This window comes from Stegostoma tigrinum, chromosome 11 (assembly GCF_030684315.1).
Source record: "Stegostoma tigrinum isolate sSteTig4 chromosome 11, sSteTig4.hap1, whole genome shotgun sequence".
In the NCBI taxonomy this organism is placed as follows: domain Eukaryota; kingdom Metazoa; phylum Chordata; class Chondrichthyes; order Orectolobiformes; family Stegostomatidae; genus Stegostoma; species Stegostoma tigrinum.
Genome location: NC_081364.1, coordinates 25,777,911 through 25,800,633, shown reverse-complemented (window position 1 = coordinate 25,800,633; position 22,723 = coordinate 25,777,911). Strand labels below are relative to the sequence as shown.

Here is a 22,723-nt window from a genome sequence, read left to right as displayed (position 1 = left end):
AAAATATGAAGGAAACTTCAAATATACCATGGATAGGAGGAACTACCGATGCTGAAGATTTTGTTTCAGCAGCTTCACTAAATGTTTCTTGGCCAGTATTCTGACGAAATGTGTTTGAGTAATCTCACTGTTCCTAGGTCGGCTTTTCTTTTCCCATGTCGCATTGGCTTACAAGTCTGACTTAGTGTTCCCTTCATTCTATATTCCCATTATTCATGTTTCTCGTACGGAAGGTTTTGAAATCTATTGTGAAAGACAGAATGCCTCAATATTTGAACTTACTGTAGAGAGCCAGCATGGGTTTGTCATGGCTAAACCACACCTAACAATCTTAACTGAAGAATTTGAAGTATATAAAAATGATGCCTATAGTTTTCAACATGATACTTCAGAAGAGATCTACTGGCCTTGGGAGGTGTGCAGGACAGAATCACCAACATGCTACCAAGGCTTAAAGAAATAGGAAATGTTTCATACACTCTGCTCTATTCCCTGGGAACGTTGGGTGATTTGATTAGTTTTTGGGGATTTTTCATCACGTTGATCAAGTGGATCGAGAGAAATGGCTTTCCTGCTGATAGAACAAAACTGAAAAATCAAAACCAGGCTACCCCGACACAGAACGTAGAATATTGGGGATGTTGGAAATGTGACATGAAAAATGTACGAGCTGCCAGCTGTAATTTCAAATCTGGAATTGACGGATTTTTGTAAAACGGGTGGAGGTAGAGCCAGAGCAGTTGGGTGCGGCATAGTTTTCAGGTCAGCTTTGATTCATTGAATGATGGTACAGGTTTGAGAGGCTACTTTATTTCTCTATTCTTTACTTTTTGATTATTTGCCAAAAGATGTATTAATTGCACTATTGTATATTCTGAGCTGACAACTTGTTAGACTTACATTAAACATCTTTGCCTCATGCATTTGTGAATACTTACTGAATTTTAAAGTTTTAAGAACATTTCCTTTACATTCAAATGAGTTTAATGATATGTTTCCAACTTCTGTAAATTGAATGCCTTGAAAGTTAAATCAAAAATAGTCTCTTGGCGTAAGTGCCATATGATCGCCACTTACAGCCATTGTCAGAAATCTTAAAACAGAATCACTTTATTTTGAAAAGAAGTTTTGCAATATTTCACAAAAATCAAGGTGAAATGGAAATTTGTACTAAATTTTCAATGGCTGCAAATGCTGTTGTCAATGCAATGTGTAGTAAAGCAGGAGACACTGGCAGAGATGATAATTTTGTATCTATAACTAGGTCCTTGAATATATTCAAGCTGAGAAGATTTTTTGAATTGCAAGGGAGACCACTACGGGGACACAGGGATTGTTTCACAAGTGGATTATGGCCACAATCTGATCATCCACAATCTTACTGAAAGATTGAAAAGGCTTGAGGGACTGACTGGTATCCTCCTCTTCATTCTCACAGTCATACTTACTTTGAGTCTGAATACTGAATATTACTTACATTCTTCTTTTGATGTTGAATGTTACAATCATGCAAGTGATCTTTCTGCAACATACTTAAAGAAGCAATACCTACTTAACCAAATTTAATATCATCGCACGCTCTTTCTTTCTCTCTCCTTCCTATCTCTCCTCCTTTCTTTTTCTGTCTCTTCCCATCATGATGTGAATCATCAAATACTTGTGAGCTTTGGCTCATCCATATTATGAAAAGCTTTGAGCTGACAAGTCTAGTATTGTAACAAAAAGTGTTTAATTGCATTATTGGCTCAATCTAAGGGTTCCGCACACTGAATTACTTTTCAGCAATTAGGTGGGTGAACTCTCAGCCTATGATGCAGAGCAGCAGCTCTCTTTTTGGGAGGTCAGTTATTGATAAACATTGATTTGCTGTGGTGGCTTTTCCATAGAGAGGTCTTTAAACCTAAAACATGGCAAGAACTTAGAGTTTCTTCCAGAAGTGTGGCTGGACCTTTGATATGTATTGCAGGCAGCACGTTGGTTTATGTTGCACAGTTGCTCAGTACTACACTGAGACTGAGCCGATCTTGGCAGTTTGCACGAAGTAGTGTTGGACTAAATTTTCAGAGGAGTGGTCAGCACACTAAGATTGCCACTGTACTTAATGTTTTCTTTACAAAAAAGTTCTGCATTCATGTCATTGGCCATTACTAAAAGAATTTTGACAAATCTGATTCAAAAATATTGCCCTTTTTCCACTGATCACCACATTGCTTAGATTTTAAGATTTACTATATGATCTGGTCCCTCTCCACTTCTCTAACCTCCTCCAGCCCTGCAGTCTTCTGAGAGCTCTGGACTCAATTCTGGAAGTCTGCATTTGCTTGATTTTGGCCACTTCATTAACAACTGTGGTTTTCTTGTTCCTTACAGCAAAGCTCTAGAATTCCCTTTCCTAAACAACTTACCCTCTCTCTCAACCTATTGCCATTTTTTTTTAAAGCTTACCCCTCTCACTTTGGTCATCTGACCAAACATCTTTTCATGGGACATGGCATCGAATGTTCTTTGACAATGCATCTTGAAGCCCTTTGGGAATTTATGTGGTGTTTTTAAAAACTCTCTAAATGCATGTTATTAACTAGAATTATTTGAAGTGAAAGGGATAAACTTTTGAGGTGAACTTGGAGAAACGATGAAGAGAAAAGAGGCTAATGTGTGCACAAATGAATGATATGACATTTTTATCGTGGGAAAGGAGGAAGAGAATGAACAATGGAAATGATGAGGTGGTTGCAGTTGGTTTTGATGGCAGTAAGCTAGAAGGTTGTTAGAAGCTGTAGTGGTCCCATGTTTAAATAATATATCTCCTCTGACATGATAACTTATCAGAAAAATTCTTTATTTTGCATTTCATTTCACATGTTGCGCATTTTCTAATTACCATGGCAGCTTACGAAGAAATCTTAAAATAAACTTAAGTATCATAGCAGAAATCTAGAAAAACAATGGCAGTTGTTGGCCTGTTTGTATTTTTGATTCTGGCTGGTTTTAGAGCGCCTCTGTAATGTTATGTTGTGGCAATAATGCGGTACTGTAAATGATCCCTCCCATGATTGCTGCAGATTCTTACATCACTTGTGTCAGGAAAGTTATGGTCACAAAAGGGCAGATCCACTGTTTGACATTTGGCATCTTTCCTGACTGATGTGAGGTAACATTTAATGTTGGACACCAAAGGTGTGTGTTTTGTATGTGGTTTCAATGACAAACATGAAGAATCTTCACTTCGAAGTTACTTTATGCATTGTCCTGAAGCTATTTCCAAAAGTGGAGCAAAACTTTGGGTGATTCTCTTTGTTGTGCAAGGAAAATTGAGAGACATTAAGGGACTGTTGAAATCACCAAAATGCAAATCTTACACATTCTTTTGTAAACTTAATGTTAAAACTTGTGTATGACTAATATTAGTCGTTCTGTTATAGTAGCTTGTCATGTCTGCACTTTTGTACCAGTAACTCCATTATTTTAGAATTAGTGTGAACTGTCACCCATGCTCCACTTCAGATTTTATCCGTGTGATCCAGTTGCTATAGCAACGGCCATCAGCCTATCTATAAAGCTTTAGCTTGTAACCTCCTACTGTTGGGAGGTTGCCCACTGAGCACCATGTGGTACAGATGATTAGTTTGTCTGCTCAAAGCTGATTGGCAAAGGGTACTGGGAATTAGATAAGGCATAATTAACACCCTGATTGAGTAACGTATTGTTTTCATTGTCATTCCGGGTTACTAGGACAGCCACGATTCTCATAGTCAGTGGCAGACAATGGAGCAGCTGTAGTTCTGAATTCAAGTGTCTGGTGAAGGCAGTTGTAATCGTGCTGTACTTAGTGTATTTGAGCCTCTTAGTCTCCTGGAAAAAAGTCTGCATTTGAGATTTCTGATTTCAAATGGAAAATGATCATGCATTTGTCCAAAACTCAACATTTGCTGATGCATCTTTGGGAATCCAGGAAACAATGAACACTTGTAATTTCTCACGCCTGGATTAAAATCGCATGGTAAAAGCAGGCGTCAGATGACAAAGAGGTACTGATTGCCATGCTTAATATGTTGAGTGGACTTTGAAAGTCGATTTACAACATGCAGTAACTAAGGTACACACTTGTGCTGTTGTGCTTGTCATAAGTTTTTAGCCCAGGAATGTAAATACGAATAAAAGCAACGTGACCGTCTCTTGTAAATATTAGCTTTTGGAAGAATGAAGCTGAAATTTATGGAAGAATATTGAGCTTCTTTGTGCACGCAGGTGCTGATGTGAACCTAATCCTGAAACCAAAGCAGGGAATTATTCAAAACGACCTCAAATAAGAACACAGCAATTTTTAAAATGTTGAAATTAAAAGCTTTCTGTTTGGATTATTGGCAATTTTTATGCCTTCAACCAAACCATGGATTTTATAAGAGGTAAGACACTATTTGAATTGTATAATTTCAGTGGTCGGGGTAGGGGGCAATCAATGTGGATTGTAATCATTGTATGAAAGAATGAAATCTATAATTACCAGTTTTGGTCTTGTATTAAGCTTGTTTTGCACTTGAATGAATTAATTAAATTAAATGTGCTTTTACAGCTGCATAAAATTCAAACATGAGCATAGCTTAATACCCGAACAGGCTCTTACATTTAATGGGAAGGATGTTGCAAAAAATTGGATCTGATTTTGTTCAATGTTTCTGATCCATGAAGTATTTGGTCTTTGTGACAAGTTAATTCGTATTAGAAAACGCATGAATTTGAGAAAACAAAATGAATGACATCAATATACTGCGACATATCCTTGTTTTAAAAATCTTCTGAGTGAACTTTGAAACTTGATACTTTTGAAGCTTCAAACTGGAGAGTTTTACCATTCATCTGGCAAGTTGATTTTTAAAGAACAGCTTTAATGTGAGGGTCATACCAATGAAGGTCATTGTTGCTGGCTGCTATGGTAGCAATTTACATCATAGCTACCAAAAAAAACAATGCTATAGTTACATTGCACACAGCACTCCCCAAAAGCGTGTCATTTTTGAGACTAAAACCAATTACGATTATTGGTTAATGATAGAGTGGACAGTGAACAGGAGCAGGAAAAGGAGGTGGCCAACTTGAGTTTCTCCTTTGGCATTGTGGAGGCCCCAAGCTGAAGCATACGTTTGCTATTTTTGATTATTGTAGATCAGCGAATACTTTGGCTACAACAAGTGAACTGTTGTCTCAAGTCTCTTTCTCAATGAATTTCCCCTACTTCCCACCAAAGCATGAATATCATGAACTATCCTTTGAATGAGCTTGAAAGATCAATAAGATTCTAGTTCTCCTTGATTGTTGTCAAGATGGAGTGGGCGGAACAGACCACACAGATTGCTTTGTTTTGAGATATTAACTTGGTGCAATGCTGGATCATTTTGAAAGTTTTAAATCTTAGCGCAGTGAACATTTGCTGGCAATATCGTTAAATTTTCAGTGCTTGCTGCTTTTAATTTGTAATTATATCCTTGTGCCTTCTCGCTACTACTCATTCTTCTGTTTACTTTTCCACGTTTTCTCTCCTTTTCGCTTTGCTTTGCTGTCCTTGTCTCTCAACTGAAGAAGCCAGTTGCTGACCCTGACTCTGGTAGTCTTCTGTTTCCTTCCTTAAATAATCCTCATGCTTGAGCATAAATGGGCCTTCGCAAATACCTTGAACATTCATTAAAAAATGAATTGCCAGTGGAATGCGCCAGATTAAAAAGTAAAGCTGCCATAGTCTTACCAGACCATAGGGCTGCTGCCTTATCAGAGAGAGGTGATTGATGGCGGTTTAACCTGAGGGTCATGTGGTGAGGGGAGAGGTGAGAAGGAGTGTTCTTCACGGTCTCCTCCGCTGTTGCAAAAGTTGAACTCATGCTGTTGGCATCACTCTGCATCACGAACAAGCTGTAGAGCCAACTGAGTTAACCAAATCCCGACCAATTTTTGTACTGAGATTGCGACAAGAAGCATCTGAGCACCCTAAATGTTGTTCCAAGACAATTACATTATTTGTATTATGGTCTTGAAAATCACAGATTCACCAGTGACAATTCCCATTCTCTGCTCCAGTGATCATGACCTGTTTGTGTTTTGATTTTTAATCACAAGTTTCCTGATCATTCCAATGTGCCCTGTAAAATTATATAGCAAGCATTCCAGCCCCAAGTAGGTTCATTGGCATGCATGTTCACTCTAGCCAACCTGGAGTGCTCTCCGTTCCTGCTTGCGGTAGGTCTGTTGGTTGTGCAGTCATTTTCAGCTTCTGGTTTGACCCAGCTCATGTTACTGGCTTCACTGCCATTGTTTCCTTATTCTTAATGGTGCAATAACTCATTTATGCAGCAGAACTGGTAGGTTTCACATCGCAGTTCAACATGAATAAGCCTGCTTTTGTTTCCTATATGTTGCTGCAACTTTACAAAAACATCCATTTTCTTTCTTTGTTTGTTTCAAGAACACTTCCCAGCAGTTTCTGATGTTGCCTTTGCATCTATTTGGGCAGTTTTTCAGTGCAGACCGAGCAGGCATGAAAGTAGGTGGCTGTGATATTTGCAGTTCTGGCCTCCTGGCTGGTTCTTTGCATCAGTTTGTTTTTCAAGTGCCATCTTCTTCCTTTTGTTTGAAAGACATCTGGTTACTGCTTTCAGGCTGGAAGATCTTTGGCCCAATGGCTCGGAAAACCTCTCTATCATCCTTAACTGGGTAGCAAACTCACCCTGAGCCTGTTTATGTGACCAAACTGGGAAAAATCACAATGGTGTATCTTTCTATGTTCTCCCACAGTGCAGTCCTCTTGACCTCTATTTGAGCCTGATGGCAGATTGAAAACCTCCTGAGAAAATAAATTCTGCTGGTTGACTCTGTTCATCTCCACAGATTACTGTCAGGCATGTTGAGTACTTCCATCATTTCTGGTTTTTGGCTTTGCAGCATCTGCAGTATTTAAGGTATAAATTAAATTTGCTACATTTATCTACACCACCTTCTGTCATCATCTATAATTGTTGTGACAAAATATATTTGATCTGTCAATGTATGTAGAAGTCAACATGAACCTATTTAAAACTGGATGTTCTTTCTGAATATTTTAAGTACTGTAAATAGGAACTGTAAGTTCAATATTAAATAACTTGCAGTCAACTTTGTACTGTTTTGCATGGAATGTCACTCAGGCACAAACAGTTACAGTTACTATGATTTTAAAGCTAATAATTGTGGAAAATATAGAATGATGTCTGATCTGATCAATACAGTGGGTAATTAAAGTTAAGCAGTGTATTTTTTTTGAGTTTTGTACTTCAGCTGCCTTTTTGACTGCTGTTAAATGTTCAGTCTAATTGTTTTGTCCATCTCCCAATATCCATATAATAAAATGTTGCTTTCCCCCATGCCACCCTAAATTTAATTTTAGTACCTTTGTTCAAAACTATCCAGGAGTAATTTTACTAAATCAAATATTTCATTTGTGATATTTTTAATTATTAATTATTGCCATCATCACTCGAACGTCTTAACTTGTGATCATCGTAGACAAGACATGTGTGTGTTTGGTTTCTGCAAAAATCCTACTTAAAGACTGTAATAACATCCAGGTTCCTCCTCCTGGAGGAGAATTGTATTTAGAGGTTTCTCGGCTAAGCCGGTAGAGACAGAATTGGGAATTAAATCAGAAACTGTCTGGTTTCAAACTTCTGCAATAAGCGGTCACTTTAAGGAAATTTTAATTCCATGTCTGATACAGATGTCACTGTTTGTGGCTGGTGTTTTTGTATTTTCTCATATACTATATTAGGAAGTATCATTTTATATGTTTCTATATGAAGTCTGCATTTGTTTTGGCATGGCTAATATACTGTAAGTTTTTGGTGCTATGTATTTGACTCTGCTAGTAAATATCCATAATTACTCTATGGGGTATGGAGCATGATCTGGCTATGGCATGATTGATGAATAGCATTTCAATAATATAACTTCTTTCATCAACTGATGTTCAGTTTGGGTTCTGCCAGGTTCACTTAGCTCCTGATCACATTGTAACCTTGTTCCAAATTGTAGCTAATCAAGCTGAACTCTAGAGGAAATGTGTATTTGACCAAATACAGCTTCAATGAGCCCTGGCAGAAATGGAGTCAATGGAGTGAGTCAATCAACAAAGAAACTGCAGTTTTGTAATTTACACTTTAAAACGAATTATAGTATCTGCTCAGAAGCTGCTTCAGATTATCAATAAATGGTTGCAAATATGCAAAGGTTTGTTAAGTAATTTGGTATGTTACTTTTTAAAAAAGTACAGCTTTACAGTTTATTGAAGATTTCAACACATTAGGTAGATTCTGCTTCAGTCCATTTGCTGTTGATGTACTCCTTCATGCGTTGTCATATCTCGGCTCGACAATTCCAGTGATGTTCTGGGTAGCCTCCTGGTCTCCAATCTTTATGATCTATGATTCATCCAAAACTCTGCAATTATCTTGTGCTGCTTACCCATCATTTTTTCCCCTGCTGACTTATGTTGACTCCTGGTAACTTGCTGCCTCAAATTTAAAATAATTGTCTTTGTTTAGCAATTCATTTATTGCCTTGCTGTTTCCTATCTCCGTAACTTTCTACCACTCATTGAACTTTCCAGTTCTCTGACCTCTTCTAAATCCTTCACCAGTTCTTCCACCCCACTGTTGGCAGCTGTGCCTTCAGTTCATTCATCCTCGGTCTGGAATTCCCTTTTCTGAACTCCTCCGGATCATTGCCTGTCTTTGTCCACGTTGATTACCCTCCTTGAAGCTCAGCCATTTGCCCCAAGAGTTTTATTACTGTTCCTAGTATTGATTTAGGTTCAGCCCTGTGAAGAGCCTTGAACTCTTTCTTTCCTGGGCTACAATCATCACTGTGCAAAATGGAACTGAGTTTCTGGTCATTTGGTTCGTAAACCCTTTAGACTGGATCCCCTACAGTGTGGAAACAGGACCTTCGGCCCAACAAGTCCATCCCACCCAGACTCATCCCCCTATAACCCACACACCCCTGAACACTATGGGCAATTTAGCATGGCCAATTCCACCTAGCCTGCACATCTTCAGACTGTGGGAGGAAATCAGCACCCAGAGGAAACCCACGCAGACATGGGGAGAATGTGCAAACTCCACACAGACAGTCGCCTGAGGCTGGAATCGAACCCGGGTACCTGGCGCTGCGAGGCTGCAGTGCTAACCATTGAGCCACCCTGCTGCCTTGAAGAGATTCAAGACAGCTTTCTGCTTTCTCAAGTTATCCTACTTTGTCTTTGTTGTGAGCATTACATTTACATTTTTATTTTTGAAAAATGAAAGTTATATTAGCCTGTAATTTTATGCCTGTTATAATTTTGAAATTTGTTTTTCAAGGAAAAATTGAGTGGTTTGTTTTGAGAATGCCTCTGATCCCATGCCTTTGACCCTACAGAAGAATTCTCTGTGGTGTACTGTTGTTTGAAACTGAACAAATAAGAGACATGCAGCCCCAGAATGTTGTCATAACTCATTATCAGCAGTCACTTAGTTTCCTCTTGAGTTGTTTGATGTCCTTGTAGAAATGATGGAGCACATTTTAATCAAACTTGAACACTTTTTGTTTGCAAAGTTTGAAGTTTGATCAATTTTTAATTTCTGGCACTTAGCCTTTTTTGTTCATTAAACAGTTTTACTAAGTGCTATCTGTGCTCGAAGGAACTCATAATGCCATTATTCAGTGAAATCTGTACAACTGTATACTCTGTTATTTCACATGGAATAGCATTGAATAGCATTAATTACGTGCCACAAAAAAGACCCTTCAGCCCCATTCAATCATTTGAGCTGCCTTCAAATCTAAGTCTTGTAATCCCATTCACCTTCCCCAACATCACCCAACTTCATCCATTTCAGTCTATCTACTGCTGAAACGCTTATTCATACTTTTTAACTTGCTCCAAGTTTCTGTTCGTCATTACTATATGCTTAATAATTTATTTTGGCTGCCAGCAATGTAACACCTTGACTTTTAGAAATCTCATCTTTGTTTTCAAATTCGTCCATGGCCTTGCCCTCCCAATCTCTCTCATCTCTTCCATTCCCTCAACTGTCTTTAATTCTGATTTATTGTCCACTCCCACTTATAACTGCTGTGCCTTTTTTGGCCCATGTCTTTAGATGCTGGGGCCCCATGCTCTTCCGTTCCCCCTCTGTTCCACTGCCTTCGTACTTTTTTTCCCCCCCACCCTTTTTAAGTCCATTCTTTAAATCTCCTTTGTTTGCTGAGCTTTTGGTCAGCTGAATTAATATCTCTGAACTTGGTTCTATAATCATGCTGTGTTTTATCATGTTTCTGGGAAGCATCTCCGGGATGTTTCATTATGTTAAATCTTTTTTTGAAATGTAAGTTATTGATGTGTATTTGTTCCTTGCCTTCTTTGGTAGGTGATTATATTATCAAAATGATTAATACAGTGGAATTGCCATACTTGTATGGCTTTGCAGGAACATGAATTGTTTAAAAACTACCCCGCATTGAAGGAACACTTGGATAAAAAAAATCTATTGTGAAGTATTTCATTACTTAACATACTGCTGTGCTGAGGTGAAGTGATATGTGCAGAGTATTAATAATACACTTGAATATTATTATCAGAAAATCTCTGCTTCTGTGCTTGTGTGGTATTTTTCCACTCATTCACTTAAGTTGAGGGATAAGTAGACTGAGCTCAGAATTGGAAAACTCTGACTTATAAATGTAGAATGTATATTAGGTGGCTGCAATTTTCTCCATTCTCCATTTTCCATTTCCCTTCACAAGTCTCTGGAGGTTATCCAGTCTCCGCTGCACTGTCTGGATGACTGTTGCACTGTACATGACTTTAGGATTGCTAAACGATGATCACAGTAAAAGTCAATTTGATTGGGCAGAGTTGCAATTCAAGTAGTGAGAAACGGGATTAATTTCTCCCAATTTGGAAAGCCTTGTGTTCAGATTATTTTGTTTTCCCTGGGAAGGACCTGATGAAAAGTTACAAACTAGATCAAGTGTGACCACCTCCCAAACTTTATGATGGAGAGGTAGATACTTTTAATACCCGGCCAAGCAAAACACCTAACTAATATTGTCAGCACATCCATACAAATGTTTAAACCAAAGGTATTGCGCAGTCACTGAGCTGTCCTTGACTAAGACAATGAAACCTCCTGACTACAGCAGTTCAGAAGCTGTTGAGCATAGACCTGCAACCAAATCTGGTACCATCCAGATCTAATGGGCAGAGGGACTGATTAGGTAAAACATATTAAGAGAGCAGATGTTCTTTGGATCATGCATTGATGATTAACAATTTTTCAGTAACCCACGAGACATATTTTTTGGAGAGGTTTCAACAGTTAGTGGTCTTTGAGAGTGGAGTCTGGTAAATCTTAAGTGTTTGTGGAATGGGGAACTTGTACTTGTTCCCTCATGCTAAACTTAGTTTTGGGTTGGACCAAACTGAAATCTAATATTTAACCAATTCTTTCCAATTAGGTAGTGTTTTGAAAGTTTTTTTAAAAAGTGCTGGAAATACTCAGGTTTTACAGGATATATAGTGAGGTACAGATCTAACATTTTAGATGAATGAACTATCATCAGAACTCCAGTATGTTGAACATTGACTAGAAATACTGTACACATCTCCTTGATGGAATATCGTTGATGTGAGATGCAAGTTTTTTTGTTTTAAGTTCTGAAATAGTATTTGACTTGCCTTTTGGATATTGGCTGTAGCCATTCAGCGCACAAAATTCATGATTCAGGTGGGATAAAGTAGGATTATCAGTTGACCACTGGCATGTCTGCAGGCTCGAAAGAACTCCACTTGTTCCATAGCCATTTTGTGTGGTTGAGAGGGTCTAGTTGCACGTAGCTTCTCGTCATTGCCATGATTACCAAAACTCAAATAGATAAATTTCCACCTGCTTTGAATATTTGTGGGTGATATGAGAGCCTCTTGGCATTGGAAAGGTCAGTAGGTCATGCCGAACAAAGGCAGAAGTCAACCTCTAGGAAATTAAATATAGAAAACAACCCCTATATAGTACTTCATGCCTAAGACTTCCTCAAGAATTAAATATAACATTTTGTTTGTCTCTTGCATAATCATGGCAACGAATAGCTTACTGTAGAGATCAAAATCCTGGAATGTAACAGTACTTCAGTATACTCACAGGATATGGACTGCAGTGGTTCCAGGCAGAGGCTGACCACACCAACTCCAAGGGTATTAAATGCTGCCTGGCCAGCCAGGTCTACATTGAACAAATAAAACCAAGCTTCAGTGCCTGCTCTGTATGACCTTTTCTGTCACTCTCAGCTTCAAATCACAAGTGTAAAGTCCAGGCAAATATTTCTTGGCGGTACTGAGGGAGCAAAGCATTGATGGTGCCACATAAAATTATAAGCCAATCTGCTAACTCAGGTAAATTGAAGGATTCTATGACATAAGGAGCAGGAAGTTCTTGGACCTGTGGGCCCACGGGTCATCTGAAGATTTTAAAAGTCTAACAATGCAGATTATGTTAAAATTAAATATGATCCCCAAATTATCACAGCCTGAACCAAGTCACATCAACCGCTGCCATGTATTACTTTGGACACAGCCAATGCTGTACATAGGATGTGAAGAACTGGAAGCATCTTCAAGGTTTCAAAGCCTCGTGATTTTCATGTCATGTTGTCAAAGAGACTAGGCAAACATTCTGCAAGTGCATTCCAAGAGGGGAAGTGAGAACTGGTATTCATGACACAAACATTTAGTTTTATCAACACTTTATATCATCTCCAGTGGCAACCTACACATTTTGGCATGAATTTTTACAAATGTTAACATATATGAGTCAAAATGAACTTTGAACATTGTGTATGTATGTTCTTGGAGATATTAACATATCTTGACATTTGTTGCTCAACACCAGGAATAAGTTTGATATTAGTTTTTAAAAAAAAACTGTAAAAAATTAGCTATACATGGAGAAGTACTTCAAGAGGATTCATGGAAATTTTTACAAGAAGGTGGATGAGCATTAGTCGAAAGGTTCTTTGCTCAGCCAGTACTATTGGAAGCTTTGTCTGGCCATGCATCAATTTACTGTTTCTTTTTATTTTTTGTTCTTGCTTTCAAGCAAGTTGACTATTGTATTTACCTGTATAACAATGAGGGTTGTTGAGAACGTACACATTCGGAGCAGGAATAGGCTAATTGGCCACTTGAGTCTGCTCTACAATTCATTAAGATTTTGCCTGATCTGATTACTCCACATTCCCAGCTACGTCTGATAATTCTACAAAGGGAAGAATCTATCATTTGTTTTTTTTCCTTTTGTGAGTGAATACTTTGGGTCATCCAATGATATGCTGAGATGCTAGACTGCCAAATTTCTTGTGAATCCTCTTAAATTTTTTTATCAGAACACTTCAAAAGGCTCCAAACAGGGCTGACGTGTAACAAACTACTACCTATTAATTCACTTTACTCTTGTGTTTCTTGAAATGTCAAGAGTGACTTCATCCAGAATTCTATTTTGGCACGCTTGGACATAGTACTTGTTTGATTCCAGATACTTGAATTATGTTCATTGACCTGGAAATATTGGTACAAAATAAATCATGGCAACAACTGAAAAATCTAGTAAACTTATGTCAAGTCCCATTGGCAAGTCTAGGTTCAGGAATAGTTTCAAGAAGTTCATTTTATTTAATATATTCAATTTTTGCTAACTCAAAGCCTGGATTTTAAATACTAGTGTACAAGCTCATTAAGTACCTTTTAATTGGCTGTTGCCTAGTATTAGTACCTTTTTAAGATGTCTTTTAATCCACTTGTCATGCCATAAAATGTTTGGCAGATGAATTAGTCACAAAGTAATTCATATTTTATAGTGATGTTATCATTCATAAAGTTCTATTTGTGTATCTAAAGTTGTTGATGAAATGTGCTGCCAATGGTTGAATTCAATGGCAAAGAATTGTTATAATAATTGTGTGAATTGTGACTTGGAAATTTGATTTGGTAGAATTCTAATAACCTCATGATTATAATGGAAATCCCACATGGCAGGACAGTGCCTTTAATAGTGTCAGGTAAATTTTAAAAAAGTGCAATTTTACCGCAACTTTGAGCATTTATTATGCTGGTGCCATTGAAGAATACAGGGAAGGCATGCCAGGAACAGAACCAGACATGCCTAAAAGTGAGGTGTCAATGCTGTGAAGCTGCAACACAGGACTACTCCATGTAGCAAATAGCGTAATGAGCAAATGATAGACAAGACAAAGTGATTTCACGACTAATGGGTCATTTAAATCTGTCGTTTTGTCACATCCAAACGTGAATGGTAGTGGACAAGTAAACAATGGATCCTCAAACATACAGTCTGCAATAGTAGGAGGGGCCAGCACACGTGCGCAAAAGATGAGGTTGAAATATTCACAACGGTCTGCAACCACAAATGCCGAGTGAATGACTGCCTTGGACTCGTCCGAAGGTCCTAGCATCATGGACATCAGTCTCCAGCCAATTCAATCCATGTGATAGCCAAAACAGTTGGAGGCACTGGATACTGCCAAGTTCTAAGGGTTCTGACAGCATTCCTGCTGTGGTACTGAAGTCTGGTGCTCCAATCAAGCTGATGCCTAGCTAAGCTGTTCCCATACAGCTACAACTTTGACATCTATCCAACAGTATGGAATATTGCCCATTCTGTCTTGTATACAACAAAGAAAACCAATTACTGTCCCAACATGATCATCAGTAGGGTGGGAACTGTCAACAGCAGTGCCATCAAGTAACACTTGGAACAGCCTGCTCACCAATGCTTAGTTCAGGTTCTACCCAAGCCAGTCTGCTCCTGACCGCATTAGAGCCTGGCTCAAACATGAACAAAGCTAAATTCCAGAAGTGAGGCGAGAGTGACCGTATCCTTGACTGGTGTGACATTGAGGAGTTAACGGGAATCAAAGGGAAAGCTCTGTTTGGAGTCATACCTGGTACAATGGAAGATGGATGTGGTGGTTGGACACCTCTAATGAGTTCTTAAGGGGAATGTCCTCAACTCAACTACCTTCAGCTTCTTCATTTAATGGCCTTTCCTCCATGAGGAGTGGGGGCATTTGCTGATTGCACAGTGTTCAGCACTTTCTGTAATTCCCCTGGTATTTTGACAATCCTCCAAATGCAACAACACCTGGACAATATCCAGGTTTTGGCTGACAAGTGGAAAGTAACATTTGTGTGAAACAAAACGAGGTGATGACCATCTACAGCTAGAGGGAATCTAACCATCACCCCCTCACATTCAATGGTGTTACCATCACTGAATTCCCCACAACAACATCCTGGGGTTACAACTGACCAGGAACTGGACTAGTTATACAAGTATTGTGGCATCAAGAGTAGGTCACAGGCCGGGAATGTTGCAGCATGTAACATGTCTTCTGACCTCCTCAAACCCTATCCACCCATCTGCTAGGCACAAGTCAGGAGTATGATGCAGTTCTCCTAATGTGCCTGGATGAGTGCAGCTCTAATAACACTTCTAAAAAACAAAATGACTTGTCTCTATCCAATACAGTGCACTGGTACCACAAGCAAAATCATTTCAGTCTCTCCCCCAATAACACCCAGTGTCTGAAATGTGATCCTCTACAAGATGCACTGCAGAATTTCACCAAAGCCCCTTAGACAGCACCCTCTGAACCCACGCCATGTTGAAGGATGAGGGAAACATATGCACGAGAAGACCAGAACCTGCAGGTCCCCCTCCAAGCCATTCACTATCCTGACTAAAGTGTATGGCCTTTTCAGTTTTTCTGTGTCAAAATCCAGAAGCTGCTTCCCTAGCAGTATTGTGCATCTATCTCCAACTTGTGGACTGCAGCAGATCAAGAAGGCTTGTCAGCACCTTTGGATGGGCAACTCCGGATGGGCAACAAATGCTGGTCCAGTCAGAGATGTCTGAATTACATGAATGAATCAAAAAGAAACATTTTGAACTCTGTAGTTATAAAAGTGAATTATATAACTTTTTTGTCTCCTCTTGCCAATGATGTCTAAATCGGCAAACACCTTTGAATTACGATGGATAGATTTATATTAGTCTTAATTCTGTATGAAAGCCTGTTTTTTTTTAATGCTGTGCATTCTGATTTTTTTCTTTTTTTTAAATTTGCACGAAAGGGCTGTATTCTTGGGAACAGCAACTGGTACATGGGGCTGACTGTCAAAGAAATATAGCGTTGTGACTGCTGTGAACATCACAACGAAGAAATAAGTCTTCATTGAATTTAAGTAATCTAAAATGAATTAATTTTGAACCACACTGCGTGTTGTTAGCAAAAAGCCAGTGGCAAGCCTGGTGCCATTTATTATTCAGATGGAAAAGTGATGGTTGGTTGCTGTAACATGAACTTGTCTCCAGATTTCAGGGACAGATTTGATATTTGAAAGTGGCATTTAAGGCCTGGATACAGAATTCACCCATCCCATCCCATCCCATCCTCTCACCCAAAACATGGACACAAATTCTGACAAATCCAGTTTTTGGCAGTAGGGAAAATAGGCAAGGCATAATTCATTCAGGAGGAAAACCTGATCTCTAAAGATTGTTGCTGAACTCGACGCTGAATTCAGACAGACCCCACTTTGACTGATCCAAGGGCTTTAACCCACTTTGTGGGAGAAATGAATTGACAAAATAGATGTTGATGCACTGAAAGGGTGGCAAAGATCTGCGTAACGGTGACATTTCTCCAAAGACTATGTTCTTTATAAAAATGTGAATGCTTGGCTTCAAAAGCTACAGTTATGTTTTATGGAAAGTTTGTAGTTCAGTTTTATTTACAGTTTGGTGAGGCTTTAAAGGATTAGCAATCTTTGAGGAGTCTGAATGAAAGATATTTCAATTAGCTCGACCATGAGGTGTAAAAGTTTTGGAAGGGGTTTATAAGTGGGAGGATTTTCTTTTTCATTAGCTCACACTCCTATGTATGTAGTGTATCAGATTGTGAGTTTATTCAATCTCCACACAGCACCTGAGGTTAGCTCATGGTGGATACTGGGTAGCTGGTTTTGTAAATGATATAGTAGGTATAATTCCCCTCCTGGGAGGCGGGGTTGAGGGGAATGCTGCCATGGGTTGAGGGTAGGGCGTCTTAGGCATGTGAATGGCATTTAACACTTCAGTCGAAAAAGAAACATTCTCCATCGTTTGGTCTTCAGGGAATATTAGAATTGCAATATTTATGATAGAGGAAGATAGCAATAGGAGCAGGCATTCTGCCCTGTGAGCTCATACTAACATTGTATGTCATGGCTCATTATCTACCGAAATGCCAGTTTTCAAAATCATCCCAATGATAGCTCTTAATCAAGATTTCTTGAATATTCACAATGGTTAGGCTTCCACAGCCCATTCCTCCTCTTTTCCATTTTAAATGGTTTGTCCTTTACTCAGCAACTTGGTGCCCTGGTTCCAGATACCACCCCCAGCAATGCCGGAGGAAACGTCCTTTAGACATTTTCAATGATACGAAATCTAACAGTTAATGAAGTAACTCTCAGTTAATCAGTTCTGGTGAATTTCCTGTAAGTTATAACAACTTAAAAATCCAGTCCAGGTTTTACAGTATTATTACCTAAACTTGACTAGAAAAATTGTTGAGTGAAATGCTTCCAGATTTGGGTATATAATGCTCTAAATGTTTTAATTTGTCAAGGTTTGAAATTGCATAATCTTCAAGTAGTGTGACTTCACAGAAAAGGATTACTAAAACTACAATTTACAACTCCGATCAATTCATCACTGGCTGCGTATGTACTGTTTTATTGTACTAGACAAGTTGGAAATTCTTCAGGCAGCTGGGAGTTTAACCAGTCCCCACCAGATGATTTAGGGTGTATTGTTGCTGTCATCTGGTAAGTGATGTTAAGGGGCCCCACAGACAGCCAGCGTTACTCAATGGTGAACTCGACTGTCAAACCTCATTGGACTGTTTGGACTTTTACCTTACTTGGTAAATTTGTGGGCGTCATACATTTTCAGTTTTAGGACCAACAATCAGGAAAACAAATGAATGTTGCAAGTACAACAAGAAGCTGGGCAAAGAAACTTGTAATGCAGTTTCCCTGAAATTTAGTACGTTTTCCTTAAACGAGTTGTGGTGGAAATTGTTTCAGCCCTGTGAGTCATTAACTGGCTGCACCAGGAAATAATTTGCTTGCTCCTGAAGGCAGCTCTTTGCTGCAACTGTAAAACTCCATGGTTTGTGAGAATAAAATGCTCTAATTGGTGATGTCAATACAATGTGGAATCTAATGTGGAAGTACTGCATCTCTGTGAGGACCATCAGGTAGGTCAACCTTTATCTCCTTTTATCTTCTTGTCTGGCCGAATTATGTGTGTCATTCAAGAATTTCAACGGTCTTGAATTGTTTTATTTTCCTTCGGAAAAGCAGTTGGATCATCTATGAAATGAAGCAGACAGGATCTAAGTAGTTGCTGGCAAGTATAAAATGATTGAGCTTTTAATGTAAAACAATATTGAACACAGAATTTATAGTTTTTTTGTGCCTGACCTGGATGTGTGAACTTGGTTCTTTATTGCTTCCTTGGTACGTGACTGTCTATGATGATACACAGCTGTACAGATGAAGAAAATACACGATTTAATTCCTGTTTTCTGAGCTGTAACAATTGGCTTCAGTACCGTGTATCAGTAAGAACAGCAAATCTAAGGTTTTCATGAGTGCTGACATGGACTCTGCTTTCAGATGTCTCACGGCAGTGGGGAGTGGGTGTGGGGGGGGTGGAAATGGATTTCGGGGGGCTTATTTCCATTGACACAGCAAATTTACAGGCTGGTTGGTTTAGAAATTCAGTGGAAAAGGTCATGTCATTTACTGAAATTGACAATGAGTACCATGGCAGTAGTGGGAAACCTTCAGAGCTCAGCAGTAGTTTTCTAATGTAATTTAGATTTTCCCAGAGTTTCATAGAGTTTGCAGAAGGCACAGAGTGGGAGATTGGAGTACCGAGACAAATAAAATGAATCAACCCCATTTTAGATGTAATTGATAAAACATGGGGTCCAGTGTAAGCAAGAACTTGAAATTTGTTTCCAGTCTCCTGGAAACCACAATGAGCAATTGTGCTGATGTTGACAAAAAGTGCTCCATTGAGCTCGGCTATTTCATTCCACTTTTTCCATTTGTCTGCCATCTTCTGCACACAAGCAGCATTCTCACTAAGTACAGGGTTGAAGCTGTAGCCAAAGGAAGTCATGAGGTTAGAAGGCCCACTTTCATTGACTATGAGAGAGAGTTTAAGTTTAACGGCACTTCAGGAATTAATTAGGAATTATAATTCATTAGGAATTATTTCTATAATTTCCTATTCTTTTTCTTTTCATCTCACAGGAGAGAAGACCAGCGACCTATTCTTAGGCATTGTCAATAGTACTCTGTAACCAGGCTTTTATGATAAGAGAGCAGCCCTTTGTCTTTGAACTATTTGGTATCCTGTTCATAGCGAAATGAAATGGCAGAGATTCAACCCACGAAAAATAAATATGTTGGAGCATACACATTTAGTTTAAATAATATAGCTATCTATTATATTTTGGATTGTTGAAAAAATTTTTTGGCAGTAGGGGCTGCATCTCTTTGATCATGTTCCTCCATGCTGTGACCTGTTGCCTTTTTTATGTGTCATACAGTAGTTGAAATGAATTTGAAGTTTAATTTCAGCACTGGCAAAATGAAAATTAGTGCCAACAATTGCAAAGGGATGGAAGCTGGGACTAAATGTATGTGATATATTTGACCAATGCCAGCAAAAAGCAGTTCCATTCTTCTACAGTTGCATAAAGGACATGGTCTCTCAACAAATCTGAGAGTTTGAGAAGTAGTCAGAGTAGTCCTTTCACCTGACTCTGCTTGTAGATTTTTTTTCCTCCCATTGCAGAAACATTTTATTTTAAATTTCCTTGAGAAAGTTCATGTGGAATAAATTCAATTGGTCCTCTTTAAACATTAAGTATCTAGACAAGTTAGTATTTTGGCAATGAAAAGTTTTAAACAACATCAAGTCACCTCTTCGAGTATGCAGAAACGTTTAGAAAACACCTTCCACAATCTGTATTCCAAAGCACTTTACAGCCAATGAAATGCTTTGACAAGTAGTCACTGTCATAATCTTAAGTATTTGTGCAGCCAAATTATGCACGGCAAACTCTGTTATAATGATCATATAATCTGTTTTTGTGATGTTGCTCATGAGAGAAATATTATCTAGAACAGAGGTCAGTCCCCTTGCACATTCCAAATTAGTGCTATGAGACCTTTTAACCCAGTTAGGAAGGAATGATTCAGTCTCTGTTTAATGTGTGTTTTCTGAAAGATGGCACCTCTGAAAGTGCGCGACTTGCATACTGCACTGTCAGCCTTGAATTTTGAGCTCAAGACCTGGAGTTTTTGAGTTCTCAGCCTGTAAATTAATGATGCACAGTTGACAAGCATAGGATTTGTGGTGAAATTGGAAATATGGGCCTTGATTACACTGCATTCTACTTTAATGTCTTCATCAGAATTAAATTGCAAAGACCAAGATGGACTCAACAAAACAATGTTGTGGAGGAACTCGCATTGGGTACAATGTTACATTGATGCCTATTTGAACAACTGAACCTTGTTTTAGGAAAACCAGGTATGGTTGCAATATTGGAAAGACTGAAGGAGATCCTGTGATTGACTACTGACTGAATATTCATTGATATTCAAAGATTTTGGACAAGTGATAATGGGAACTGCAGATGCTGGAGAATCCAAGATAACTAAGTGTGGAGCTGGATGAACTCAGCAAGCCAAGCAGCATCTCAGGAGCACAAAAGCTGACGTTTTGGGCCTAGACCCTTCTTCAGAGAGGGTGATGGGGAGAGGGAACTGGAATAAATAGGGAGCGAGGGGGAGGCGGACCGAAGGTAGAGAGGAGAGTATAGGTGGGGAGGGGATAGGTCAGTCCAGGGAAGATGGACAGGTCAAGGAGGCGGGATGAGGTGGTAGGTAGGAAATGGAGATGCGGCTTGAGGTGGGAGGAAGGGATGGGTGAAAGGAAGAACAGGTTAGGGAAGCAGAGACAGGCTGGGCTGGTTTTGGGATGCAGTGGGGGAAGGGGAGACTTTGAAGCTTGTGAAGTCCACATTGATACCATTGGGCTGCTGGGTTCCCAAGCGGAATATGAGTTGCTGTTCCTGCAACCTTCGGGTGGCATCATTGTGGCACTGCAGGAGGCCCATGACGGACATGTCGTCCGAGGAATGGGAGGGGGAGTTGAAATGGTTCGTGACTGGGAGGTGCAGTTGTTTGTTGCGAACTGAGCGGAGGTGTTCCGCAAAGCGGTCCCCATGCCTCCACTTGGTTTCCCCAGTGTACAGGAAGCTTTTGGACAGTTGGTTAATTATTAATACATGTATTCATAAGATAAGAAGTTGGCAATTGATTTTGAATGAGCATTGATGCAAATTGTTTCATATCAGTGGAATAGCTTGAACCTGAGAACAGCACAGCCTGAAATAGAAACTGGTAACAAGCCAACAAAAAAACCCAACAAATCTGTTGTCACAATAGTGGGATATCGGCACATACGAACCTTGTAATTGATACTTGAGCAGCATTAGCCATCAGCTCTTTCTTTTGGAATTGCCAAGATTTCAGTTAATTCAGTGATCAATGTATTTAAAAATCACGTTATAGAGGCCCCATATATCTCCCCAATAAGTGCAGTCTGAAGTGAAAAGGGCTGAGGCAAATGCTTTTTGATGTCTTCCTGTCTGTAGTTTGCAAAGTACTTAGTTCAGAGTGCAGACCTGCTCCCATTTTGATTACTGCGATGTGCAGCCAGCAAACTAAATCAATTTTGGATTGGGTCCATGGCTTTTGCTTTTGGCTGGCTCAATGAAACAAATGAAGTAATGGTGAAACTGGAAACTTTTTTGCTGATTGGGTACTATTGTGTTCCTCCTTGTTTACTTGTTGGTATGGCTGTGTTTGTTCAGGGAGTCATTTGTTCTGTTGTACGCCTGTGACGTGTGTTTTCACGTAATGGATGGGTATTTTGAAGTGCCGAGGTTATAGGAAATAACAAAACTTTATGCTCTCTCTACATGTTCAAATTTTTGACAGGCAGTAATGAGCAAATCTAAGATCTGGAGTCTGCCTAAGCTAAAGGTAGGAAGCAACTATACTAGCCCACTGTAAGAATAAAGCTGTGACTGCAGAAACAGAAAACTAAATGTGGCTCATAGGGGTTTTTTTTTCACATCACCAAAGGCTTATTTTCTGTTACTTCTAAATAAATGTTTATTTCGGTACATGTAGTTAGCAATTTAACATGCACTACTTTCCTGTGCTTCTCTATAGCTTATAGCTCCACAGGTTTATTTGAAAACACAAGCTTTCAGAGCGCCCATCTTCCTTCAGGTGTTAGTGAGAGACGTAGTTTCAGACACAGAATTTGTAAGTAAAAGATCAAAGATCCTCATCAATGTTGTGATCCTTGGATTTTTTTTTTAAATTTATAAATGCTGTTTCTGATACTTCCTCTCTCACTAACACCTGAAGGAAGGTGGAGGCTCTGAAAGCTTGTGTTTTTAAATAAACCTATTGGACTGTAACCTGGTGTCGTGTAATTTCTGATTC

The 22,723-nt window shown here is 39.1% G+C and overlaps 1 protein-coding gene across 6 annotated transcripts in view; it reads left to right on the top strand.

Annotated features, from left to right (window-relative positions):
* iqsec1b (IQ motif and Sec7 domain ArfGEF 1b) overlaps positions 1-22,723 on the top strand; it is a 427,454-nt gene that overhangs the window by 254,927 nt on the left and 149,804 nt on the right. The window contains exon 1 of one of the 6 annotated variants that reach the window (XM_048547584.2): positions 3,722-4,406. The exons of 4 other annotated variants lie outside the window; for them this stretch is intronic. In XM_048547584.2, the coding sequence (XP_048403541.1) occupies positions 4,330-4,406 (77 nt within the window). In that variant the 5' untranslated portion in view covers positions 3,722-4,329. Of the gene's footprint in view, positions 1-3,721; positions 4,407-18,021; positions 18,379-22,723 lie in introns of those variants that run through there. One more of the 6 variants, XM_048547585.2, reaches the window with a different exon arrangement.